This window comes from Macrotis lagotis, chromosome 1, assembly GCF_037893015.1.
Source record: "Macrotis lagotis isolate mMagLag1 chromosome 1, bilby.v1.9.chrom.fasta, whole genome shotgun sequence".
Taxonomy (NCBI): Eukaryota; Metazoa; Chordata; class Mammalia; order Peramelemorphia; family Peramelidae; genus Macrotis; species Macrotis lagotis.
Window position 1 is genome coordinate 495,042,699 of NC_133658.1, and position 27,238 is coordinate 495,069,936.

Sequence of the window (27,238 nt, forward strand, 5' to 3'; positions counted from 1 at the left end):
GAAGACAGAAACTGATATTCTTTTGTCATTATATCCACAGAGCTTAGCATAATGCTTGGAATATGGTAAGCAGTGTCTGAGGGAAATTTTTTTTTTAAAGTTACTTAGTTTAATCTTATATATTATATATACAGAGAAATGAGGAGTTGATAGTGATTTGACTTAGATATAATACCATTTTAAAGAATGCAATTAGTTATATTTTAATTTTTAGAATAATTTGTTATCTTCCATTATTAGTCATGTTCCTTTTTTAAAAAAATCTACTGATGGTATCTAGCCCCAACCATCAATTAAAATGTTTGTATAAAGGCTAATTCTTTCCTTTTCTCTGACCTACTGATTAAATAGGTGGGACAATACTGAAATAGAAAAGCTGAGTCCATGGGATATGGAGCCAATTCCTGATAATGGTATGTTGAAATTAGCTAAATTGTAAAGAATCATAGAATTTTAGATCTAGTAGAGGCCTTAAAGAATTGAGTTCAGTTCTCTCATTTACATATAAACAGACAAGCCCAAAAAGGAAAATGATTGGCCTAGAGTCTCAGTTATTAGAAGTCAAGACTATTATCTAGGTATCCTTCTTTCTGTCCTATTTATTTTTTATTATATAATTTCATATTTCCACTGTTAAACCCTTTATTATGACTGGCAGCATAATGATCAACTGAAATTCATTGAACACTTTAGAATGTACAATATTGTGAAGGGAAGACGAGTTCTTTTTGTTCTGGTCCTGTGACTTCATCAGTGTTGGGAGCTCCTAGTATGGGAACTCTTTCCTCTGATATAGAACAGGAAGTCATTTGTAACTTGAGAGAGCTTCCTTTGACATTGAGAAGTTATGTGCTTTGTCCATGGTCACACAAAGGTAATATATGTGAGAGGCAGGATTTGAACTTGGGTCTTCCTGGGTGAAGCATCCTCTAGTATGCCATGCCAAGGTTGTTCTTTCCATTTCATATATGGAAGAACTAAGACCCAGAGAAGTTGTGGTTTGTCATATATCACGAAAATAATGGATCTAGGACTTGAATAAAAGTCTCTTGACCCCACATCCATGGTCTTCCAATTATCCTGTTAATGATAAATTTAAAAATTAAAGTGTTCTTTCTTGGGATGCTAAGAATCAAAGAAAAATTACTTCCACTATCCCCTGCCTTCACTCTTATTCATGCACATGCTATTGAACAAATCTGGAGAAGATTGTGAATATATTTGGAGAAGATTAGGAAACTATGCTAAGTCTACTACAAATTTATATAATGTTATCCAAATGAACCCTCACTGCAACATCAACTTTTCACTTTTTCTTAAATCTCATTTCCCTTCCCGTAATCTCTCACCTGAGAACCTTGCTTCATATTTCACTGAAAAAAATGAGACTGATTTGACTGATAGCATCCTATTCTTCTTTGTTCCTCATCTCACATCACTTGGGTGATTCTCCCATTGTTTACTTGTTGCACTCATTTCACCCAAAGAAATGACTCTTCTTGTCAAGGCAAATCTATTTTATAAGCCCAAGTGATCCCATTCCATCTGATCTTCTCCAATGATTTCTTTCTTATGAATTTTAAATTCTTTCTCCTTACCTACAAATATACCTTTATCTCCCCTATCTCAAAAAACCCTCATTTGCTCTATTCATTGTCCCCTGGTTATCATCCTATATCTCTCCTTTTTATATCAAAAGTTGAGAAAGTTCACCTGAAAAGAATTCCTTGATTTCTTTTTCCCTTCTTAATTTAGCTCTCCAGCTTTAATTGATTGAAACTTCTCTTTCTGAAGTTGCCTATGATCTTTTAATTGTCAAATCTAATGATTTTTTCTTAGTCTTCATTTTTTTTGATCTCCGTGCCAGGATCATCTTCATCCTCTTCACACCCAACAAGCAGCGAGTTTTCTATTCTACCTCTCTACTGTTTCACTTGGTGATTTCGTCTGCTCCTATGGTTTCAGTTATCCTTAAACTGATGACTGTAGATCCCTAACCTAACCATACTACCCTTTGACCTACTATTATATTGACTCCCTATTTACTTTTAGGATCAAATATAAAATCCCCTATCTGACTTTTTTGTGACTCAACTTCTTTCTACCTTTTCATAATCCTATTATCTTTTACCACCTCCGTGCATTTTGCAATCCAGTGACTCTCTTCTTCTTACTGTTAACTATCATATGACAGTTTTTCTCCCAGAACTTGAACATTTTCAGTGGCTATACTGAGCTTCAGAGCAGGGATATTTTTTTGTTTGTTTAGTTAACTTTTTTGTTTTTCCCTGTGCTTAGGAGATCGTCCTAGTATATACTGGGTACTTATAAAAATGCTGGTGAACTGACTGGCTAATTTGCTCATTATCTTTTCTAGTAATGATCTTTTTTACATTCCCTGAGCATAATCTTCCAATTGTTTTTGCTTCTGTAGTCCTTGTTTGGAACTCTTCTTTGTATCTTTAATTGAAAAAATAGAAACCAATATTGCATGAAATTTCTTATCTACATTCACTTCAACATATCTCTCTACATGTATAATCTCCTTTTGGTCTAAAAAAAGAGTTCCTTTCTTTTCAGAAAAGCACTTGCTGATGCTTCTCCCTGTTCTTTGGATGACTTCTCAAAAAATCTTGCCATTTTTAAAATAACAAAATTTTTGTTTCCCTGGTGAACAAGTTAGCTGCCTTCTTTTAATTTTCCCTTCCAGATTTCTTCAGTCCATGTTTTTGTGCAGTCTTCTTAACTCTGACTCATGCCTCAGTACTTTCACTTGGAAAATATTTGATGTTAACCACTTGAAATGTTTTCCTCTTTCCATGACATCCTAATTTAATTTTTTTTGTGTGTTACTGAATGCTTTTTGTAGTCTAACTTGTCTGTCAGTATATCTAAGACTTGGTTGGTTCTTGTCCTTCATTACTATGTTAGAGACAGTACTATTTTAGAGACAAATTACAGTGTGTCTGACTGTGACTGATGAGACCTAGATGAACTCAGAATGATTACTACATTCTGAGTTCGTGTAAACACCTGGGGTTGGATGCTCTAGATTTGCTCACTTCATATTTCCTTTGAACTGTTTTCATTCTGCCTTAATCATAGAGCACAGCACCTCCAATGAGGGCACACTGTGCTAGGTAGTCCTATGCTGTGCAGTCAATTTCAAAGTTCTTAAGAGATACAAAAGACAAGATATTCAAGACTTGGTGATTATTGGACCCCTCTCTATTACCTATCAATGAAATCATACTATTCATGCTTTCAACCCATACCTTTGTTTTAAAGACTCCTAGATTTAGCCTTTACTTAAAAAATATAAGCAATCTGCAGAAGATTTCTGTTTAGATTTCCTAACATCTGATCAAATCAATATGTCTGAATCTAAATTTGTCTTATCTTCCCAAACTGACCAGTTTCATTATTTTAGAATCTTGACATTACCTTGACTTCCCACTTCCTTTACCTCTTATAATCCATCAATTACTAATTCCTATCAGTTCTTCACTATGTATGTATTTGTCCTTTATCTAATACCACTGTAAATACTCTTAACTAGATATCCTCAGCATGTTACTGAGTTTTTGTAAAAAATTTACTAACTTGTCTTATTTTTATTTTTCTCCTTCAAGCTATTCTCTATACTCTGGACAGATTGTAGGTCCTTGGTGGATCTTTGATCTCATCCATGTGTGTACTCCCTTCAGCAATATAGTTTATCACAAAAAAAAAAAACCCAGTATGTTTGCTCACTCTTTATGGACTTCTGCCCATGTTCTCCCACAAGTTCACCTAGTATTGATGAGAAGCTTCCTTGCAGCTTCCTGGACAAATTCCTTTTCTTTTTTAATTAAAACTAAAACTTAATTCCACTTACAAGCAAATCGGCAATTTATGAAGATTGTTTCTGATATGTGCCATTCATTAAATGTGAAATAATCCAATGTTTTTGTTGATATTACTGACAGTGTTTCATAGTATTTTGTATGCAACAGTTTTATCACATTTTTACATATATCCTAAACATCTGATGACTAATAAAATATATATATATATATACTATAAAAATTAAGAAGTTCAAGCTCCCATTTTTCCCCAAATCTATTTGTTGAAGACAAATTTAAAAATTATTTTAATAAATTTATTTTTATATGCATTTATAATGTCTCTCCAATTGCTCCCACCTCCAATTAGTTTTAAAAAGAAGAAAAGGGAATAAAAATCTTATTAAAAATATATATATATTCCATTGAAACAACTCTATATCTTGGTTATGTCCAAAAAACTGTATGTTTCTTTCTAAATTTAATGTTCATCACCTTTATAAGGTGAGATGGGGTATTTTCTCTTCAGTCTTTTGTACTTATAGTTTACCATTGATCACAGTTTCATAGTCTTTCAAAGTTGTCTTTCTCTACAGTGTTATTGATTGCATTTATTCTTCTAGTTTGCACTGTAGCAGCTCAATTTTCTTAATTGCCCTCAAAATTACCCCCACCTACCCCTACAGGGTCCTGTGATGACTCAGTATCTATTGCCTTGCCATTTCAAGTCTCAGATCATCTTCCTTAACTTTCAAGCTCTACTGTTCAACCCTATGTGCTTCCTGGAATAGCCATTAAGAGTGAGCTGAAATTTTATTGAACATGATCTCTACCTGTCCCTGCCCACTGGGCAGTTTGGTGGCACAGTGGCTGGAGATCTAGATCCAGGGTCAAGAACTGAATTCCAATTATGGCCTCAGGTTTAAAGCTGTGTGACCCTGGGCAAGTGTCTCTTTGCCTCAGTTTTCTCAACTATAAAAGGAAGTAATAATAACATCAACCTCAGGGTTGTTCAGGATCAAATGAAGTCATAATTATAAAGTACTTACATAATGGTTGACATGGTAAGCACTTTATAAAGGTTAACTTAGAATTCTTACTATTCTAGTGTTAAAAGTGCTTAACATTGTGCTTGGCACATAGTTGGTATTATAGAAATGCTTATTTTTCTTACCCTGTTTTTCCCCTCCTTCTGCTAATTCTATACTGACTATTTGAAAGTATCCATATTTTATATTTTAAAGTATTTTGTATGTAAAGACTGAAATCTTGAAATTGTACAATGTTTGTCACAACTTGGAATGGGAATAAAATTTAGATTAAGATTGTGAAAGATTGTTTTTGGAAATATATTTGGTTTGACAATCTCATTGAACATACAAAAGGTAAAAGATTTGTAAAATAAATGCAAAAAATGTAATTTCATAAGTTTTATATTTTCCTGTTCATTCTTCATTTTTTTCTTGCTTTTTTTATTTATATAGTTGATCCACCTGAAGAATTGGGAGCTAGTATTTCAGTGACTTCAGATGAACTAGAGAAGTTGTTATACAAACCCCAAAATGGAGAATGGGGTACAAAATCCCGGGATGAAGAATGTGAAAGAATAATCAATGGCATTGATCAGCTTTTGAATCTTGGTAACAGTTTACATTTTATTACAAATATCAAAAATTTACCAATCATCAACATAAATTTTTGTGTCTGAGGTATTTACATTGTATTTACTAGAATTTTGAATTAATATTTTGGTTTTACAAGGTATTTTAATTTGACTATTTTCTTGGTGAATAATTTTGAAAGAAATGACAGGATTTAATTTCTTTTAAAAATTATTTTTATTGATGCTTAATTTTTATATCATTTATAAAAAGGCTTCTGCATCTTGTTTTGCAAATAAGTAAAAATATACAATACAGTCACTTTGTATACGATACAGTACGTCCCAAGTTTTTGGTATCTCAAAAGAGGTTTGATCCAAGTGAAAAGTGTGTCTGTTGACCCTTCCTCCCATTCCTTTGCTTTGATTTTGGTCTGAGCTCTTCAAGTTTCTGACTTGGGTTTGAGTCTAACCAACAAGACTTAATTAGCCAGTTGGAAGGGCTCTCTAGGCTTCACCTACTTGGTATAGAATTCCTGCCCTGGTGGTTATCCTCTTCAGGCTTCATATTGGATTTGGAGTTGGAACTGAGACCCCCACACACACCACACCACACCCCTGCTCTTGGTGGATTATCCACACATCTGCTATTTAACCTCCAAACTTGTTACTTCTTAGTATACTGCCTCCCTTCTACTGCTTCCTACACCTCAGTATAGGCCCTCAATCATTGATCTGGAATTTAGTAGTGAGTGCCAAAGCTCCCAGTTGGTACTTGTTCTCATCACAGTATCCCAGATGAACCTGAGACCTCTTCATGACCAGTGCACACAGCTTCTCTCTGCTATTTCTCATGGACAGACCATATTCCATTTCCTAATGCTGGCCTAGGCTGGAAAAATGACTCACTGTGATTTTAAATTTTTTTTTAAATTTTCTGTCAGGATTCAGTTTGGTGTATTTTCTGGGTCTGTTTTGAGTTGTTTGAGGGAGAGCTTTTTGCTATTCTGCCATCTTGGTTCTCGCTCTCAATAAATCAATCACTGGCTCAAAACTGAAGTGTATGCTCCAATACTCTTTCTTGCTCCCATCCCTTAATATTTAGTCTGTGGCCAGGTTCTTCATTCTACCTTCATAGCATCTTTCCTGTGTGCCCATCTTCTTTGATAGTGGGTTAGAGGAGGGGAGAAATGAGTCTGAGAGACCAGTCCCAGAAGGACAATGCTATAAGCTAAGCATGGAGAAATGTGGGCCTGCATAAGAGTGATGGCAGTGTCAGAGGAAAAAAAGGGGAAGCATACACTTATGGATAAAAGAAATTCAAGATAATTTGTGGAGAGGAACAGCAGTAGCTTGGATGATGAGGAAACATTCTCAGGTCAGGTACTTAAAACAGAACTTTGAGAGGTAAAGGTGGAGTGTGTCTACAGCCTAAGTAAAGGCACAAAGCCTTAGGGGAGATGAAATTTTGTATGAGAGAAACAAAAAAAAGGCCAGTTTCATTAGACAGTTCTATGCATGAAGGGCTCTGTTATAGACCACTGGGTCTGGAGGAAGACCTGAGTTTAGATCTGGCCTCGGACACTTAATAGCAGTGTGACTTATCCTGGGTAAGTCACTTACCCTGGTTTGCCTCCGTTTTCCTTATCTATAAAATAAGCCGAAGAAGGAAATGGCAAACCACTCTAGGATTTTTTTGCCAAACAAAAAAACAAATGAGATCACAAAGAGTTGGACATGACTGAAATAAATGAACAACAATGAAGTTGAAGCCAGGTTGTAAATGGAGTTTGTATTTGAAATGGGAATGGAAATCAAAATGGGAAACTCACTGGAGTTTATTGAGCAGAGGAAAGATACAGTCAGGCTTTTGGAGTAGTGTTAAAATGGGTGCGTCAAGAATAAACTTGACAATATAAGCTAAAAGACTTGTAATAGAGGTTACTGTGCTGAGAATATGGGAGGGAAATGAATTTGAGAATAGCTAGAATATTGTTAAGACTTGATATTGAATAAGGTATGTATGGTGAAGGAGACTAAAGAGTTAAGGATTACTTTAAGTTTGAGAACTTAGATAGGTAATGGTACCTTCAACAGAAATCAAGAAGTTCAGAAGAACTGTGTATTTGAGTGAAAACATAAAGGGAACATGTTATGGATATGTCAAGTATGAGATTCTTTTGAAACACATTTTGAAATGTTCAATAGGCAGTTGGTGATACCGGAGTGAAGCTCAAGAAAGACACTTGGGAGGAATATGTAGATCTGGGAGTCATCTGCATAGAGATGATGATTAAATGAGGAAATTACTGAGAGGAGGGCCTTAGGCACATGTGAGGTTAAGTAAAGGTAGCTAATTCTCTTTTACTTCTATCAAGAGGAAGGAAATAAGCCTTCTCTTTGGATCTGTGTTCACTGAACTTAATTATTTAAATAGTCTTTTTATTTAAATTTTTTTTTTCTCATAACAGATATAGCTGCAGCTTTTGCAGGGCCTGTTGACCTTTGTACATACCCAAAGTACTGTACAGTGGTAGCGTATCCAACAGATCTTTACACCATTCGAATGAGACTTGTCCATCGATTTTACAGGTCAGTAGCATAAAAAAGGAATTTTCCTACCTATGAGTTGTAGTAAAGAAGAATAAAGATACCTTTAATTTTTTTAAAACAAAAAATTTTATGATTAGAATCTTATTACTCTACTTTCTTTTAGTGTACCTTTAGTATTTAAAATAAAAAAGATACAGGCTATTAACTTAAGTCATTACTTTTTCTTTATATTTGGCTAGGGAGTAAACTGACTTAAGGATTTACAATGAAAATAACTATTACCCTGTCCAATATGATTTCATAGGTTCTGGGTAGATATATTTCTTCAATTTTTATTTTTTAGTTCTTCTATATGAAAGAGAAAGACATTTTTGTAAAGACTTTACCAGTAATGTGAATAGTATTTTTTACTAATGTGGTGTAGTCTTGTCTTTTAAAAGCCTTTTTTCCTTCTACTATTCCATCTTCCAAGTTTAGAAAGTGTTTCCTGATTATAGAGAAGGGAAAGGTCAATTTTTAAAGTCTTTAATTTGGTTTATAATTATGCTCCAATTTAGCAAAATATTGAGTATTATTAAAGACCACTCATAACTTTTTCCTGAATCACCTCTATAGTATCCAAAAATAGAAACTTTATATCTTACAATATGAAATAAATAATATTTGCAAAGAACAGGGCCTGGCACATCATAGAAGCTATATAAAGACTTACTCCCTTTCTCCTTCTATGTTCATGACCAATTGATGGTATCTTAAGATATTTTTTCCTATGAAAATTCTGTAAGGTTGCTATAGAAGCAACATTGATACTGATTTTAATTATTCATTTGGTAAAAATGAGATATCCTGCAGCTTGGCTTCAGAATATTGGGCCAGGAGAAAGGTCTAGGAGAAAATCACATAACTTCTCACTTCTCTAGATATTTCTCTGAGCTAGAGGTGTCAAACTTAGAACCCATAGGTGACCCAGATCTGAAACCAGATTAAAATGTAATTAGAAAATGTTTAGCTAATTAAAAAATACAACATAATTTATGGTTTTCTGCATTAATATGCAGCCTTATAAAGATCCATCTCTTATTTGAATTTGTCATCATTGCTTTAAATCACTGAGTTACAAAAGAGGTCAACCTGTATCTATGGAGGTAATTAACTGGTATTTGTCTGTACTTAGGAAATTAAACATCCAGATATGATGCTTTTTTTACTAGCACCCTTCCCACATCCCATGATGAAACAAGACATTTCAGTTCTTCACCCACGTTTATCCCAAAGAAATATGATCATTCATGATTGTTTCAGAGTTGATAGTACTATCAGTGACTCATAATGGTTTTGTACATTTGGATTAACTTTATAAGCATAAATTTGCTATAATTACCCTTAATCACACTTTTTCATTTTTTTTTGTATTAAATCTACACAACTTTTCAGTATTTTATTTTCTTTCTTTTAAGGAGGATTTCTGCCCTAGTCTGGGAAGTAAGGAATATAGAATATAATGCCAGAACCTTTAATGAACCTGGAAGTGCTATTGCACGATCAGCTAAGAAGATTACTGACCAACTTTTAAAATTCATTAAGTAAGTAGTAGTAGGGATTGTCTTTCTATGATGTGTTTTTTTGCCTTTGAAGCATAACTATTTCATTTGTTACTTTACTTCTTTATTACAATAGTAGTGTTCTTTTCAGTGGTAGGAAATAATGCTAATTAAATTTCATTTTCTTACTCTAAATTGTAAATTGAAAGGGAAATTGGAGGCAAATTATTCCAAATAGCAACCAAGTTGTTAGTCTTATAGTTCTTGTGACCTATGACAGCACTTGCCTGTCGTTTCTTTCCATCTTTTTTCCCATAAGTTGCATTTCTCCTTTTGCAAATTAATTGTTCACATCCTTTGATCACTTTCCTGTGAATAATTCTTCCAGATTATTTGCATGAAGTGTAGCTCCTTTTAGAAAGCAATTGTTTCATTCTTTGAGGTTATGTCTCCAGTTCTTGATATGAAATCTGTTACATAGCAAGTGTTAATATTTATTGCCTTACTGAATTCCTTAAACTACTTTTTCTAGGTTCATTAATTTTGTTTGAATGTATTGTTTTTAATTTTATAAGAATTGTCTATTTTTTTCTTTTATGATCTCTACTTTGACTAGCTCTGTAAAGTGACTCCTTGGTAGTTTGGTATAGTACATAATTTATAAAATAATTTAGATACTATTAACCTTTTTGTTAAATTGATAGTAATTTAATCATGAACAGTGATTGTTTTCTCCAGTTATTTTAGTCTTTATTTTTATGAAGAGCCTTTTACAGTTCTAAGTTCTGAGTCTGTGTCAGTAAGTTAATTCCTGAGTGTTTTATGCATTTTGTAGTTACTTTAAAAACTTTGTTTTTTAACATTTTATTTTTTATTATGATCCTATGAAACATGAGCATTTCAGTACATGAACAGGAAGATGATTTGTATATGAAACTATTAACCCTAGTCACACAGTTTTTTAAAGTATATAGTTATCTCATCCACATGGTGACTTCCCCCACCATAGTTTTAATATGTTGGAGATCAGCTTAAGAAATTAAACGAGAATTTTTGGGAGTTTTGAAATTCAAAAATGCATATAATATATGTACAATATTGTAAAATCTCAGCTTATTTTATCTTTTCATCCCATAATAATTCATATTTCTTCTCTGGTACAAAGAGAGGGCCAAAAATGCTTCTAACTAACCCCTGTTATGTAAAAAGGCTAACTATTAAATTTAACATAGTATTTCTCTTATTTTCCTTCTACTCTTTTGTATATTTTTTGTCTCACTGTGGGCCTTCGTTTCTTTTTTTTTTTTTTTGATTGTTGTTGTGTCATCATGACTACTTATCAACTTTCCCCCCTACAACTCCCACCTCTCAAGTACATTTTGTAGTTATCTTAGATGGAATTTTTTTTTCCTGCTGAATTTTGTTAATAACATAATGAAAGGGGAATGATTTTTTTTTAATGTTCTATCCTGCTTTGCTGAATTTACTAATGGCTCATTTAATTTTTTTCATTTAATTTCAGAAATTCTCTAAATCATCAAAGCATTTGAAAATAGTGGAAAAAGAATTTCTCCTCTTTGCATATGCTTATTCCCTCAACTTCTTAGTGGTATAACTAGCATTTCTAAAACTGTATAAAATGGTCTAAGTCTACACAATGACTGTGGAACTTTGAATAAATCATTTTTCAGTGTTTGATCAAGCAATTTAGCAAATCTTCATATCATAAAATATTCATTTACATCGATAGAATTACTCACCAAGGATTGCCTACACCAATGAAATTACAAGTCTAAACCAAAGCAACAAAAACAAAAAAAAAAAATCAAATAACAAACTGACACCTCTCCAGCCATCCCCTTCCCTGACCTTTCTGTTCTTTGGTTGGAAAAAGGCACTCAAAATTTGCTGCATCTTTTTCTCCCTGCATGACCTCATGAATTTCATGAGTTCCATAAACTCATCATTCTGCAATATGAAATCAACTCTGAAATTCACATCTCAGCAAATTATTTCTCCTCCTCAGCTACAGGGATTTGCCATGCTCCCATGCCTTATCATGGCTTTCTCCCTTCACCCCCCTTACCATGGTGCACCTCCCTCCCCACCAGACCCCAACTTTTTCAGCTTCTTTTTCTGTATTATCTTCCTCCATTGTATTGTGAACTTATCTTTTATCTTTCTTTTTATCCCCATTGTTAAGCAGAGTAGATAGATGCTTAATAAATGTTTTTTGAGTCTAACTCTGAAATAGTAAGAGTGACAATGAATATTACTTGTTTTAAACTCTGTATTTATTTGAAAAATTTGTGTTTATCCATTACAAATAACACCGGTTTATGGTTTAAGATATTTAGTGTTTGCCGTTATTAAGAAAAACATTAATGATTTTAAAAAATATGATAGAACCCTGTTTTCTCCTATTTTACAGTTCATTTAGATGACCTGATCCCTATAGGCAGCTTCTGTGAGGCACTCAGTCATTTTTTTTTCCATAGATGATTCTGATTGTATCTGGAATGAAGAGAATGGCCTTGTTTTAAAATTTATTCCCATGCTGTCTTTTGTATTTTTTGGAGGGTGGATAAGAACACATATTTTATTCATGTTCCATTTGATTCTCATTACTTTGCTATTCAGGTTTTTCTTGAATCTCTGATAGATGATCACTTGTCTTTATGAATCATCATTGTAGTAGAATCACAGAAACAACAACCATTGTATATATTTTCATTGAAGTAACCTAATTTTTTTTTCCAGCAATCAAGACTGTACCAATATTTCTGAATTTTATAATATTTCTGAAGATGATGAAGAAGACTGCACAGATGCTGATGATTTGGTATAAAATTAATTTGTACTTTTGGTACAAATTTTATACAAATAACTTTTTTATCCTAACCTAAAACCAAATGAGAAAATTACTTTATAGTTTTAACTAGTTTAAACTAATTTAAATATTCCTCTATGCTTTTCATTAGATTATTTATCAATTGGCCAATGATATATACGTTGATGGATAAACACAATTTTGCACAAAAAAAAGTATGTTTTAAAACTTATGTACAGGTATGCACAGATAGCAAAATAAACCAGCATTCTTAAATTTTCATTTTTTAAATTTATATTGACTTTTGAACCAGAATGATTATAATTTTATCTAAATGTCTATGGATTAAGGATAAAGAATTATTCTACTTAAAGGATAAAATATTTGCTTTCTTGATTTTTACTGTATTTAGTCATCTTTTAGACCCCTAATTATATGGTTATTGTTTAAAATAGGTGAAATTTAAATATATATATATATATATATTCAGATTTGTTAGCCTAAATTATTAGAGAACCTGTGAAAATACACAATGTGTTCATGAGCTATTCTAATATTAAGAAATAAAATGTTTTCATTAGTAGTTTAATTTATTGCTTTATATACAGATAGCAGAGTCTCTAAAACTTGAGACATAAAAAAATATCTTGAAATTTTTTCTTTGCATTTTTTGGGTCAGCATAGTGTAGTAATTAGTTGCACTTAAAATTTTAAAAAAACAAGCATATCACTTAATTTCTTAATCACTTAGCAACTAATTCTCTTGGGATTCTAAACTATGGACTGGTTGACAGGAGGTTTATTTTTTCTTTTTCTTTTTTTTTTAAAGCCAGGAGAGTTGAAATTATCCATAAGTGGGTATTAGTTTTTGCATTGTATAAAGACTGAAAGAGGACCTGTTTTCCAGCCTGAGCAATGAAATTTAACTGCTGTGTGACCATATTTAATTTTAAGTTTCCTCATCTGTATATTTGATTTTTTTTTTCAAGGCAATGGTGTTAAGTGGCTTGCCCAAGGCCACACGGCTAGGTAATTTAAGTGTCTGAGGTCAGATGTGAACCCAGGTACTCCTGACTCCAAGGCCGGTGCTCTATTCACTGCGCCACCTAGCCATCCCAGATAAATATAATTTTGAAGGGTTGTGATAATTCCTGAATCACTTCCCTCACAATGCACTATGTAAATGACTTCTAGCTGTTTATGGGAGAGAGGACAGGATGGCACAGTGGGAAGAGGATCTTAGATTTGAAGTCAGTGGCTTTAGATTCAGATTCTTCCTGTCATTGCCTTTGTAACCACTTTTTTTCCTCTCTGAACCTTAATTTCTTGAACTTTAGTTCTTAGTTTCTTGATCATCAACTAGGTATCTTAGACTTGGAATCAAGCAGATCTGAATAGCTATGTGATCTAATTAAAGTACTTAGCCTTTTAGTCTCAGGTTCTTTGTCTGTAAACTAGAGTTAATAATAGTACCTACTTCTCAGGAGTATTGTGAAGATTAAATTAGATAACATTTACAAAATCCTTTATAAACCATAAGGGATCCACATAAATGCCAGCTAGCTATTAGATAATTTCTCATTTCCTTTTCCTAAAACTGTGGCACCTGATTGAAACATTTTTTAAACTTGAAATTAATTTATTTCTGTTTCTTTGTACCTTTGATAAAAATATGATTGAAAAAGTTTAATTGGCTTTAAAAAAAAGCCCCAAACTCTTTGTTAAAAACACAGTAGATGAGACAACCCTGTTAATAGTTGAAGAATTCCCTTTATACTGTCCAAGAAGCAGTAATTCAGCTTTCATTTGAATACCTCAAGAAAAAAATACTTATTTTTCAGGCAACCCATTCCACTGTTACATAGCACTAATTGTTAAGTTTTGTTCTTATATCACACCTAAATTCTCTGTCTCTGCAATTTCCACTTGCTTTTCTAATTTTGCCTGGATGGCAAGGTGGGAAGAAGCAGAGAAGGGCCAAATACCACACAAATTCTCTTACACATGACTTCCCATCAGATGCTTAAAGGCAACTGTCACATTCCCCTAAATCTTTTCTTTTCCAGGTTAAAAATCCCTTATTTGAAATTATGATCATTTGACTTGTTTTTGAGGGCACTTTTCAATTCTAGTCCCATTCTTGTGGACTTTATCCATCTTGTCTATATACCACATAAAGTGGAGTCCTTAGAACTAAACATAGCACATCAAAAAATATATTGAGGCTGCCACCTCTTTTGTTCTTAAAACTATACTCTTCTTAATTCAACCCAAGATATTTTTGCATTGTTCAGTGCTGTATTTTATAGTATTGATTCATAATGAGTTTTATCGTATTAAAAATTTCTGTATTTTATGAGTTGATTTCTTTAACCCACAAATTACATTTATGCTCATCACATCTCATTTTTAAAAAATTATCTCCAACATTTTGTGTTTAAGGATCAAGACTCTTTTTGAGTGCTGACACTATCATCTTATTTATTAGCTTCTAAGTTTATATCATCTGAAAATTAGAATACTCATTTATGCCTTCATTCAAATAATTGTTAAGAAAAGTGATCAATAGTGGGGCGGCTAGGTGGTGCTGTGAATAGAACATTGACCCTGGAGACAGGAGGACCTAATTTCAAATTCAGCCTCAGACACTCGATTCTTACTAGCTCTGTGGGCTTGTGCAAGTCATTTAATCTCATTGTCCCTCCCCTACCCCCCCCCCCAAAAAAAAACCGAACAGTGATCAGTATTGAAACAAAGATAAATCCTACCAACTTACCTTTATTCATTCATCTGATTTCACGATCCTACTAATTCTGTTGTTGTGGTTTACTTTACCATCCTGGTCATCATGCTAGTATGAAAGAATTTATCAAGTGCTTTATATTGAACAAATTGCATAGATTTTTGACCCCCCCATTTTTTTTTCCAGATGAACAAATTTAAGGAGTTAAAATTAGTGAGTTAAAATTTAAAATCCTGGTCTACAGACTTTATTGTTCTTTCACCATACCATGCTACCTTTTTTTATTGAAATTTTTTAGAAGCTATAGAAAGTCAAGAAATGATAAATTTGATTATTTTGTTGAATATATGTGTGTGTGTGTATATATATATATATATATATATGTTTATGTATATGTATGTATATATGATTCTGAAAAGTTAAACCAACTTTAAAATGATCTGATTTATGTTCCTTTGTAGGATGAATGTGACCTTCCTAAAACTTCTTCTGGAAGAATGCGAGTGAGTTTATTCTGCTTTGCTTGTGTTTTTAAAATGTTATTCTGGGCAGCTAGGTTGCGCAGTGGATAGAGTACCGGAGTCAGGAGTATCTGGGTTCAAATCCTGTCTCAGACACTTAATGATTACCTAGCTATGTGGCCTTGGGCAAGCACTTAACCCCATTTGCCTTGCAAAAACCTAAAAAAAAAAAACCCAAAATGCTCTTTTTATTTTGTAAATATACTATCATACCAATTAAGTTTAAATTGAAGGTTTTCTTTTCTTTGGAAATAACTTAATAAATATTTTCTGTGTTTCTGCAATGTCCTTAGAAGAATGCATGGTTATAAATTAGTCTACCTTCAGAAACCATAAATTATTTAGGATGAAATGTTGATTGAAGTGAAGTTAAGGTTTTTCAAAAACTAGAGGAGGTGGGCTTTTAGATAAAAGTTTTAGAGAAGAGGTAGTATTTAAGTAGGGGTGGACACTTTAGGTAAAGGGGAAAACCTGAAACACATGATCTAGAAATAAGTGTCATGTATTGATGTGGAACAAAAGACAGATCTGACTGTCACAAATGATTAGGCAATAAAGTTACAGTTCCTGTAGCCGGATCCTACATAGAATATATGGTAATCTTGAAAGATAAAAAAGAATAGTTTGGATTTTTTAATTGTAGGGGAAAGGAATCTTTGACCTATGGAATAAGATGCTGAAAGTGATATTTAAGAAAAATTACCAACTTCCTTTGGAGGTTTTTTTAGTATGAAGTGGTAAGAGACCATCATTTGAAGGCACTGAGTTTGTTGCCCAAAGGTGAGATAATGTAAACTAAATCAGAGTAGCTTCTCTGGGAGATGATAAGGATCAAGAGTTGAACCATTTCAAGTAAAAGTAAACCAATTGTGACTGACTGCATATGGAGAATTAAAGAAAAGGAGGTATGATTTTTGAGGCTATGTGTCCAAGAGAAATACTCTATATACAAGAGCAGAAGGACATACCTTCTAATTTTTAAAATACTTTAATTCATTTTAAATTGATTTTTAAAAAATTTAGCTTCTTCACTCCAATCTTCCAAGTCACATTAGGAAAAAGAAAAGCAATACCCTTGTAACAATTATATACATATAAACATCATAAATATGTAGAAATATGTGTACATGTATACATACATATACATACATGCATGTGTGTGTATACTCAAGCTAAACAAATTCCATGTTTAAAAATGTCTCATTGTACATCTTGAGTTTGCTACCTCTCCCAATCCTTGTGAATCATGGTCACTAAATCAGTTTTTAGTCCTTCAGAATTGTTTAGTTTTACTTTATTGTTGCTTATTTTATAAACTGTTCTACATTCCAGCTTAATTCTGCATCAGTTCAAGCAAGTATTCTTAGAATCTCATAGATAACAATTTATTTGACCATTCCCAGTTGATAGACATCTCCTTAGTTTCCAGTTCTTTACCATTACAATAACAACTACCATAAATATTTTTGTACATACATGTTCTTTTCCTCCTCTTTTGATCTCTTATCTATAGGCTTAGTATCACTGGCTATAGTGACATTGGGGATATGGTTCTTCATAACCTTCTAGAATGATAAGACCAATTCATAACTTCATCAATAGTATATTAGTATTCCTGTTTTTCCATTGCCTGTGCATCATTTGTTATTTTTCTTTTGTCAGTTCTGCCAGATTGTGTGAGATGGAACCTCAAAGTTACATTAATTTTTCCTTTTCTAATAGCTCGAAACTCTTCCCTTAAAAACTGCTCACTCATGTCCTGATCATTTACCAATTGGTGGGTGAATGACTCATTCTTACATATTGTAATCAGTTCCTTATTAAAGAGACATGATACGAAAGTTTTTCTAGTTACTTATTCCCCTTCTGATCTAAACTGTATTAGATTTGTTTGCAAAAGGTTTTTAAATTTTACATGATTAAAATTGTCTTTTTTTTTGTAATCCTCTATTTTATTTTTATAAATTCTTCCCCTCACCATAGATCTGAAAGGTAATTTTCTTCCTTGCCCTTCCCATTTTTTTATGTTGTGACCTTTTGTATATAGATTATTCATCCATTTGGAGCTTATCTTGGTATATAGTATAAGGTCTAAATTCCCAATTTCTGCCATACTTGGGGTTTTGTTTTTTTTTTTTGGTTTGGTTTGGTTTTTTGTTTTCACTTTTCCCAGAAAGTTTTGTCCTTACCCCAGGTATTTAGGTTTATTGAACATTGAGCTACTCTGTCAGAATTCTGTATATTATTCATTTAATTTGTTGATTGTTAATATACTTTGAGATTTTATAATTTTTCCTTCTTTTTTTACATTTCTCTTGAGTTTTTTTATTCTTTTTATATTTCAGATGAATTGGTAGAGCCCTGAGCAAATAAATTAATTTAGGAAGCAATGTTAGTTATTATTATCATGGCTTGACCTAACCATGAGTAATTAATATTTTTCCAGTTAAGTGTGAAAGGCTTTTAATTCAGAATGTTTAAAACATTTCAGTAAAGCATATTGTCCAATTTTGTTACATGTCTGTAATCTACTATTTTAAAAATACTTTTCTATCATTTTACAAAGCAATCTCTTGGTATCACTAGTTTGTATTATTTTACAACATGTAGTTTTAAATGCATTTGTAGAATTTTATTAGATAAATGTCCAGGAATAGTATACCTTTTATAGACAATCTAGGTTGCATACCATCAGTTATACTGAGTCATTTTTGAAAGTTTTGATTTTTTTTTTAATTGTACCATATAACTTAATTATAGTAATACTAAGGTTGCTCATAGTATTATTTAGAGTAATGTTTCCTTTAATATACACAGTTTATATAGAATATACTCTTCTTTCTTAAAAATAACTGTAATTTTGGGAAGCTGATGTTGTGATTGTTTTAGGGGCGTCATTGGAAGAAAAGGAACAATAATGAAACTAAATATGATAAAAATAACTGGCAAAGGCAATGTAAAGAACTAGTGAACTTAATTTTCCAATGTGAAGATTCTGAGCCATTTAGACATCCTGTTGATTTGGTTGAGTATCCAGTAAGTTAATATTATTTAAATTGTTACTTTGGGAACAGTGGAATGTAATTACTGTATCTTTGTGTGTACAAGATGTTAATAGCTAAATATTTTTAATCACATATTTGAGAAAAATTTTGTTTTTACATTTTTTTAAGTTCTTTGTATTTTTCATTTCTTGATAATCTGCACAAAAATTCCACAAGTTTTCATTAAACTTATTAGTCTTAGTAAATTCAAGCTACTTTCTAGAGGCTAAGGACATGTAGACATTACAATAATAAAAAGCAGTAATCTGTGCTTACTGATATTTCTTTGTTCTAAAGGAATACCAGATATTCTCAGTAATTTTACATGGAATTTCCCTTCCAGTTTTGGGGATGTATATATATATCACAGTTGTGAAGGTCAAATGAGGTGATGTATAAAGCACTGTTAATACGTGGGTTACTTTTTTAAATGCGAGGATTTATCTATACCAAGATTATTGTATTCCTTTCTTTGATTTAATACATCTTTGGAAATAACATTGTTAAAAACAATATTTTTTCTTCCAGCACTAATATTGAAGTGTTATTTTAGTAACTAAACTAAAGAAACAAAGTAAGATCTAAAATTTGGTATAGGGAGTTTTACCAGAAACACTATAACTTCAGTTGATTATATAGCAGTTTGAAAAACTCATTAGTGATTTTCATTGATTGTAATTATATTTGTCTTGATTGAATTTTTACCTCAATACAGTAGAATAGTGATTAAAATCAGAGGATCTCTGGGCTTGCTAAATGATGAAGTTGATAGAGCACTGGCCCCCTGGAGTCAGGAGTATGGAGTACCTGAGTTCAAGTCTGGCCTCAGACACTTAATAATTACCTACCTGTGTGACCTTGGGCAAGCCACTTAACCCCATTGCCTTGTAAAAAAAATAAATAAAATTAAAAATCAGAGTATCTGTCTCTGATATTCACCACTTATGTGATATTAGGCAAATCACCCCACTTGGACCTAAGTTCCTATCACTGAAGGGATTATAGAGTTCCTGGATGTATGATCTTATTCAAAGAAGTGATTTTCCTTAACAAGAGATACTATATATGAGCATAATACCACTGAAAATAATCATTACTTCTTTAAACATATTTTTAAGAATAAAATAACATATATTACCCAAATAAAAAGTCAAAAGTAATTTTTCATTGTGAGCAAGAGTCATTTATATAGGTGAAGTTATATGTATCATCTGCAAATCAACATATATTAGTGAATGTCAACTTGAAAATATTAGCCAAGTTAAGTAGAAAATTGAGTAATAGGTAATTAATTATTTTCCATTTTCCAAGCACTAAATATTATTAGAGGCAGCTTGGTGTGGAGAATTGGGTATAGTATTGAGATTGAAAGACCTCAGTTCAAATCCTGCTTTAGACACTTGTTTTGTGATCCTGGGCAAGCCAGTTAATCCCTATCTATAAATTAGAGATAATAATAGCACCTACCTCACAGATTTGTTATAAGGATCAAATGAGATAATAACTTCAAAGAGCTTAGCACAGTACCTGGCCTATGGTAAGCACTACATAAATGTTAGCTATTGTTGTCATTATCATGACTGCCTTTCTCAGTGCCTAGAATATTATAAAGAATTATTCTTATTAACCATTATTCTTACCTGGAACTATAATGTTACTGGTATAGGAATCCTTTAGTTTAGGACACTGAGAGATTAAATGATTTGCCCAGGACCACATAACCAGCCAGCATATATTAAAAATGGTACTGTGGGCTTCTGACTCTTAAGGTTGGTTCTCCATTACTGTATGATACTTCCTACCCATTTGCTTAGATCCTCCCCAAACTGGCACCCCCCCCCCATGTGTGCAACTGATCGTGTGTGCGCACGCGCACACACACACAGATAGTTTTAGACCAAAACAAAACCACTTCTGAGAACTAGATTCTATTTCATATGTTTGGAATGGTTTAAGACAGTCTTAAATGGAGACATGGGGTAAATTGTTTGGCTACCAAGCATTTTTTTTAGATTTACCATTTCAGTTCTGTAATTTGAAAAAAAATTTTAAACCTTGTTTTTTTATCTTTACAGGAATATTTGTTAAATGATCTTTTTTTTTTAAACCTAGGACTATAGAGATATTATAGACACTCCAATGGACTTTGGAACAGTGAGAGAAACTCTAGAAGCAGGAAATTATGACAACCCACTGGAATTTTGCAAAGATATTCGATTAATATTTAGTAATGCTAAAGCATATACACCAAACAAAAGGTCAAAGGTAATTTTTAATAAGTCTTTAAAACAAACAAAAAGGAGGGATTTATACACATAGTCTGCAGGTTAGCATATGCTAGTCAGTGGTGAGTAGAAAAATTAACCCAGGTAAGTGAAAAATGTATCTATAACAATCCATTTTAAAAACTTTGGGTAGTATTTTTATACATATTATATTAGTGCAGACATGTAAATCACAATTTTTAATCAAAGAGTTCACATAATAGTTTGCAATCTATCCTTTCTCTTAACTGTGTTACTCTCCTTCTCTTTACCACATTTATTATCTAGTTCCTGGCAGTAGGTCTCTTTGTATTCTTTGTCTTTGTTTTCTGTGTGTTTTGTTACTAGTTTGTCTGAGGGTAAGGGTTGGAAGGTGTGGGTGTGTGTGTGTGTGTGTGTGTGTGTGTATTCACTGACTTACCTATTTTTGCATGAAGACCTCAAAAATTTGCTTTGAGGAATCTACTTAAATAGTGTCTTTATTTGTTTTCATACTCCATCTTAGCAATTAAGAGTAAACAGTTTTCTTTAATTAGTAAAAGCTTGAAATTCTTTTGAAGAATATTTTATAATTGTGCTTTTTTAATTTTCTTTATAGATTTACAGTATGACTCTTAGATTATCTGCACTATTTGAGGAAAAAATAAGGAGAATTTCCTCTGATTTTAAAATTGGGCAAAAATACAATGAAAAATTACGAAGAAGTCAAAGGTGTAAGAAAAGGCAAAGTTCTACACGTGGCTATCAATCTAGCAAATTCAGGTGAATTTGGTGATGGCAAGTTATAGCCATAATTTTTGAATTCTTTGATGTTTATAAATGATATTACAGATAGATGTGGAAAATAAATGATTTGAAAAGACTGGGGAAGCAAATTTTTATCATGTCTTATGTATTTTGTGATTTTGGAATGCAGTGCTCTTTCAATCTAGTAAATATTATCTTAAGGTAAAATTATGAAAAAGTTTTTTGATATGTGCAATAAATTATGCCTCATATCATATAGAATATGGGCAGCTAGGTGGTACAATAGATAAAACACTGGACTTGGCATTAAGAAGATTCATCTTCTGACTGAATTAGGAGGCCAGTGTCACTGGATCAAAGAGACTGTGTCAGGGATAAGTGATTTGCCCTGGATAGATGTCTAAGGCCAGAGTTGAACTCAGGGGGTTCATGAGGCACCACCTAGCTGTCCCTATGATCTGGAGGAGGATATAGCAAAGGGTACTAAGAAAAAATGAGTTCATTGGTTGGAGGAGAACCAGAAGAAAATGGTTTTATTTTAGAAATCCTAGAGAAGAGAGTAACTAGGAGGAAAGAGTGATTCACAGAATTAAAAACTGCAGAGAAGTCACGGAGACTGAGTATATAATAAAGACCATTTTAAGAGATTATTAGTAACTTTGGAAAGAGCAATTTCAAGTTAATGATAAAGTGAAAGCATTCATTCTGTTAAGGAGTTTAGCTGTTGAGGGCAGAAGAAAAAAATAGGATAATAGCAGGGCTGGAATGATCCAGTGAAGGTTTTTTCCCCCAAAATGAAAGCAACATGGGCATGTTTGTAGGTAGTAACAAATGAACCACTAGAGACAGAATTGTAAATAAATAAAAGAGTGGGGGTAATAGAGGGTGTATCTGTTAGAAGAGATGGGTAAAATGGAATCACTTGAACAAGTAAAGAGGTCTTTTCGTGTGAAACAGATGAAATAGGAGAAAGTGGCAGAAGCTACTTGATAGATGAATAAGAGGGAGTTCATAACAAATTACTTCAATTTTCTCAATGGGGAGTAGGGGCAGGAGGAGCAGTGGGAGAACTGAAAAGAAAGACTTAAAGGGTTGAAAGAGCTGCTGTGAAGACTGGGATAATAAGTTGATAAAGAAGCATTGACAGTTGGTTGAAGTTGTGTATCACAAATTTTTTGTGTATCTAGTTAGAAATTATATGAATTTTTTGACCTTCATTCAGCAGCACAAATATAGGAACAAAAGCAATGAAATGATGGGAGCGATGCATTGCTGGGCATAGTTGATAATGTTATAAGTAGACAAGGGATTCAAAGGAGGAAAAGAATTCAAAGTGTAGAGTCAAATTGGTTCACCAAGGGGTCAAGAGGGAGATAAGAGGAAAGAGTTGGTAGTGCAATGGAAATGGCCAGGGAGAGAATTGAGAGATCAGGGGATTAGAGGTCACCATATAGATGAAAAAGAGTAGGGTTATATAAGCAAAGGCAGAGAGGGAATCAAAAAGCCAATAGTTAGTTTTAATAAGGGGATTTCAGAATTCTTGTACATTTAAGTGTTATATTTATGGTTGATGGAAGAATCAAAAGTATGCCCATCTTTCTATGTGACTGAGGTGGGATGGAAGGGTGACTGAGTATCTTGAGGAACTGAGTCAAAGAGGGAAAATCAGTTTGTATATTGAAGTCCCTTGTGTGTTTGGAATTGACTTCATTGAGAAAGGAAAGGGGGAATGACTGAGAGTTTTATAGATAGGGTGGTATATATGGTTAGTATGAACCTTAAAGAGGTTTTTGTGAGTGGTAGAGACCTGTAAATATCATTGGAAAGTAGTATTCCAACTCCTTTGAGTCAGCCAGTGAGAGGGACATCATTGAAATGAAGAATTGAGTGGTAGAGGGTACAGAATGGAGTTTGGCTAATAATCTACAGAAGTTCAGAATCACTAGAATTTGAAGGATATTACCAGTTGTGAAAATGTTCGTCATTAAGTAGAGAACACCACTCCTCTATCCTCAAAGTTGGAAGGCCTGATGATGAAGGGAAGGGGTTGCCCTTTGCATTGGAGGTTCTTCAATCTGATTTTTTACAACATGTAAATTAGTTGTAGAATCCAGAAAACAATCTCATTTCCCCTGACCTTTCCCAAATAAACAAGCCAGTTGTCTCATTCCTACTAACATAGTGCCAAGGAATGTAAATTTTAAAAGTTAATAAACTATCTTGCTATTAATTTCTGCCATCTTTACTATGGAATCAGAGTAAAGGAAAAACAACTGCAAGAAAAGATATGATGCATTGAGAAAACATACCTTAGATATTTGAAATATTTGTTTGCCTGAAATATTAATTGGCTGATCCCGTTTTTCTTCTATTTCCTTCTCTGTAGGCTTTGAAAAGTCTGCAGGTCTAAAAGCTTCTTCATTAAATCTTTTTTAATTTATGTTAGAAGTTATTCTAATTCTGCATTCAAGAATATTCATTATCTTTTCTAATGTAAAAATAAGAGAAAAAACATTTGTCTTCTACCATGGCTTTTCATTTTAGTAGTCATTGTATATGGTTTCTTCGAACAGAAATGTGAAATGGAAACAATTGAAATCCCAGGCAAAAGTCATACCTGACTTAGAAGGTTCTCCTACTCAGTCTACCTCAAATAGTGCAGCTTGGTCTTCAAGCCAGAAAACCACAGTTAACGTCTCTGCCAATCTTACTACTGGTGATTCATCTGACTCTGCAGCATCATCTGAAAAAATTGGAAGGACTAGACCCCTAACTCTAGCAAACTCTACAGTATTAACTGGTGAGAAATGAAGATTATTTAAGATTATTGAAACTGAAATCAATTATCTAATTCTACTATGTTTGTTTTCACTGTTAGTTGCCTTGGGGCAATTTTAAAAAAGTATGAAGCATGAGGCGACTAGGTGGCGCAGTGGATAGAGCACCGGCCTTGCAAAAAAAAAATATGAAATATGATTCTGACCCTTGGAGGAATATGTAGTCTAATTGTAAACAAATACGTATGAAAATAAAAGAACTGTGAAATGCTAAATTTGTATAGTATTCATCCAAATGGTCAAAGTGTGCCAGGAAAGGACTTGAGTTGAGCCTCAAGGGATCAATAAGTAGGGCAGGAAAGTGTTGTTAGAATTAAGTACTTGGAGGGCAGCATTTATATATTTATCTTAGTAAACTCAGTATGTTTTGTAAGTTATATAATTGATGTTTTAATTTAAATTTTCTTTTTATTAAATTTTTCTTTTTTTATATCAGCAGATATGGATTTTTTAAGTATACAGTTAAGATCAGAAAGCAAATTGTATATAGTATGTACATATATTTTTTTAAATTGCTCCAGTTGTCTGTCTTCCTCTGAACCTACCTTTCAAGCATTTTTTGTTTAAATGTTGCTTTATTTTTCCTTTCTATCATTAACAAACCACTAGCTCCTCCTTTGTAATATTTGTGTGTCTAGTAAAACAAATTTACTCATTGGCCATGTGTCTGAAAAATCTGTTACATCATCTCTATCTCAATAGACCATTATGTCTCTGTGAAGTTGGAGTGACTTATTGGTCATTGTATTGAAACAGTAACTTAAGTCTTTCATAGTTGTTTTACTTTACTTTATGGTAGTTGTACCTGCTTCTGTTCACTTCTCTCTGTACTAATTCACATATGAATTTGCAAGTTTCTCTGAATCTGTCTTTGTCATTTGTTGTAGCAGAGTTATATTACACCTGCCATATTCAGTCATTTCCCAGGGTATGAGCCTAGTTCTTTATAACTAAAAAAGGTGTGGCTAAAATATTTTTGTACAAATGAACCCTTTCCATTCATCTTTAATCAGTATTTGATGTGCACAAATTAGTAACTTCTGGGACAAAGCTGTAGTTCCTACTTATTTTTCAAGATTATAGGGCCAGTTTTCAAATTCACCATCATTGCATCAGTATGTTCATCTTTCCAAAATCTTTTCAAACTTGACATTCCTCTTTTGTCATCTTTGACAGCCTGAAATATTAATATTCATTTGTCTTTTGAACAATATTTTATTTTCCCAATTGCATGTAAAATAATTTTTATTAATTGATTCTTAAAACCTGAGTTCCACATTTTCTCCCCCTCTTCTTAAGACAGCAAGTAATTTTTTTATTTTATTTATTTTGAGTTTTACAATTTTCCCCCTAATATTCCTTCCCTCCCCCACAGAGAAGGCAGTCTGTTAGTCTTTACGTTGTTTCCATGATATACATTGATCTAAGTTGAATGGGATGAGAGAGAAATCTTAAGGAAGAAAAATAAAGTATAAGAGATAGCAGAATTACATAATAAAGTAACAGGTTTTTTTTTATAGATTGAAAGTAATAGTCTTTAGTCTTTGTTCAAACTCCATGATTCTTTTTCTGGATACAGATGGTATTCTCCATCACAGATACCCCAAAATTGTTGCACTGATGGATGGAATGAGCGAGTCCATCAAGGTTTATCATCACCCCCATGTTGCTGTTAGGGTGTACAGTGTTTTTCTGGTTCTAATCATCTCGCTCAGCATCAGTTCATGTAAATCCTTCCATGCTTCCCTGAATTCCCATCCCTCCTGGTTTCTAATAGAACAATAGTGTTCCATGACATACCTATACCACCGTTTGTTAAGCCATTCCCCAACTGAAGGAAATTTACTTAATTTCCAATTCTTTGCCACCGCAAACAGGGCCACTATATTTTTGTACAAGTGTCTGTTTTTACACTTTTTCATAATCTCTTCAGGGTATAGACCCAGTAGTGGTATTGCTGGATCAAAGGGTATGCACATTTTTGTTGCCCTTTGGGTGTAATTCCAAATTGCTCTCCAGAAAGGTTGGATGAGTTCACAGCTCTACCAGCAATGTATTAATGTCCCAGATTTCCCACAGCCCTTCCAACACTAATCATTGTCCTTTCTGGTCATATTGGCCAGTCTGAGAGGTATGAGGTAATATCTCAGAGATGCTTAATTTGCATTTCTCTAATAAGTAATGATTTAGAGCAATTGTTCATATGTCTTTGAATTCTTTTGATTTCCTTATCTATAAATTGCTTTGCCTATCCTTTGACCATTTGTCAATTGGGGAATGGCTTTTTTTTAAATTTGACTCAATTCTTCATATATTTTAGAAATGAGTCCTTTGTCAGAAATACTAGTTGTAAAAATTGTTACTCCACTTACTATATTTGTTTTGATCTTGGTTACAGTGGTTTTTACTGTGCAAAAGCTTTTTAATTTGATGTAATCAAAATGATCTAGTTTGTTTTTAATGATGTTCTCCATTTCTTCCTTGGTCATAAACTGCTTCCCTTTCCATAAATCTGACAGGTAAAATGTAAACTTGATCTTCTAGTTTGCTTATAATATTGTGGGGTTTTTTTGTTTTGTTTTGTTTTTTAGGTTTTTGCAAGGCAAATGGGGTTAAGTGGCTTGGCCAAGGCCACACAGCTAGTTATTATTAAGTGTCTTGAGACCGGATTTGAACCCAGGTACTCCTGACTCCAAGGCTGGTGCTTTATCCACTATGCCACCTAGCCGCCCCA

At 33.0% G+C, this 27,238-nt stretch overlaps 1 protein-coding gene across 3 annotated transcripts in view; it reads left to right on the forward strand.

The window, feature by feature from the left end:
• The window catches only part of BRWD1 (bromodomain and WD repeat domain containing 1), a 157,974-nt gene that overhangs the window by 103,198 nt on the left and 27,538 nt on the right, over positions 1-27,238 (forward strand). For 2 of the 3 annotated variants that reach the window (XM_074213861.1, XM_074213862.1), the window contains 10 exons: positions 352-413; positions 5,309-5,464; positions 7,896-8,016; positions 9,435-9,560; positions 12,279-12,360; positions 15,553-15,594; positions 18,502-18,648; positions 20,769-20,921; positions 21,519-21,682; positions 24,241-24,467. In XM_074213861.1, the coding sequence (XP_074069962.1) occupies positions 352-413; positions 5,309-5,464; positions 7,896-8,016; positions 9,435-9,560; positions 12,279-12,360; positions 15,553-15,594; positions 18,502-18,648; positions 20,769-20,921; positions 21,519-21,682; positions 24,241-24,467 (1,280 nt within the window). Of the gene's footprint in view, positions 1-351; positions 414-5,308; positions 5,465-7,895; positions 8,017-9,434; positions 9,561-12,278; positions 12,361-15,552; positions 17,390-18,501; positions 18,649-20,768; positions 20,922-21,518; positions 21,683-24,240; positions 24,468-27,238 lie in introns of those variants that run through there. The other variant, XR_012473975.1, reaches the window with a different exon arrangement.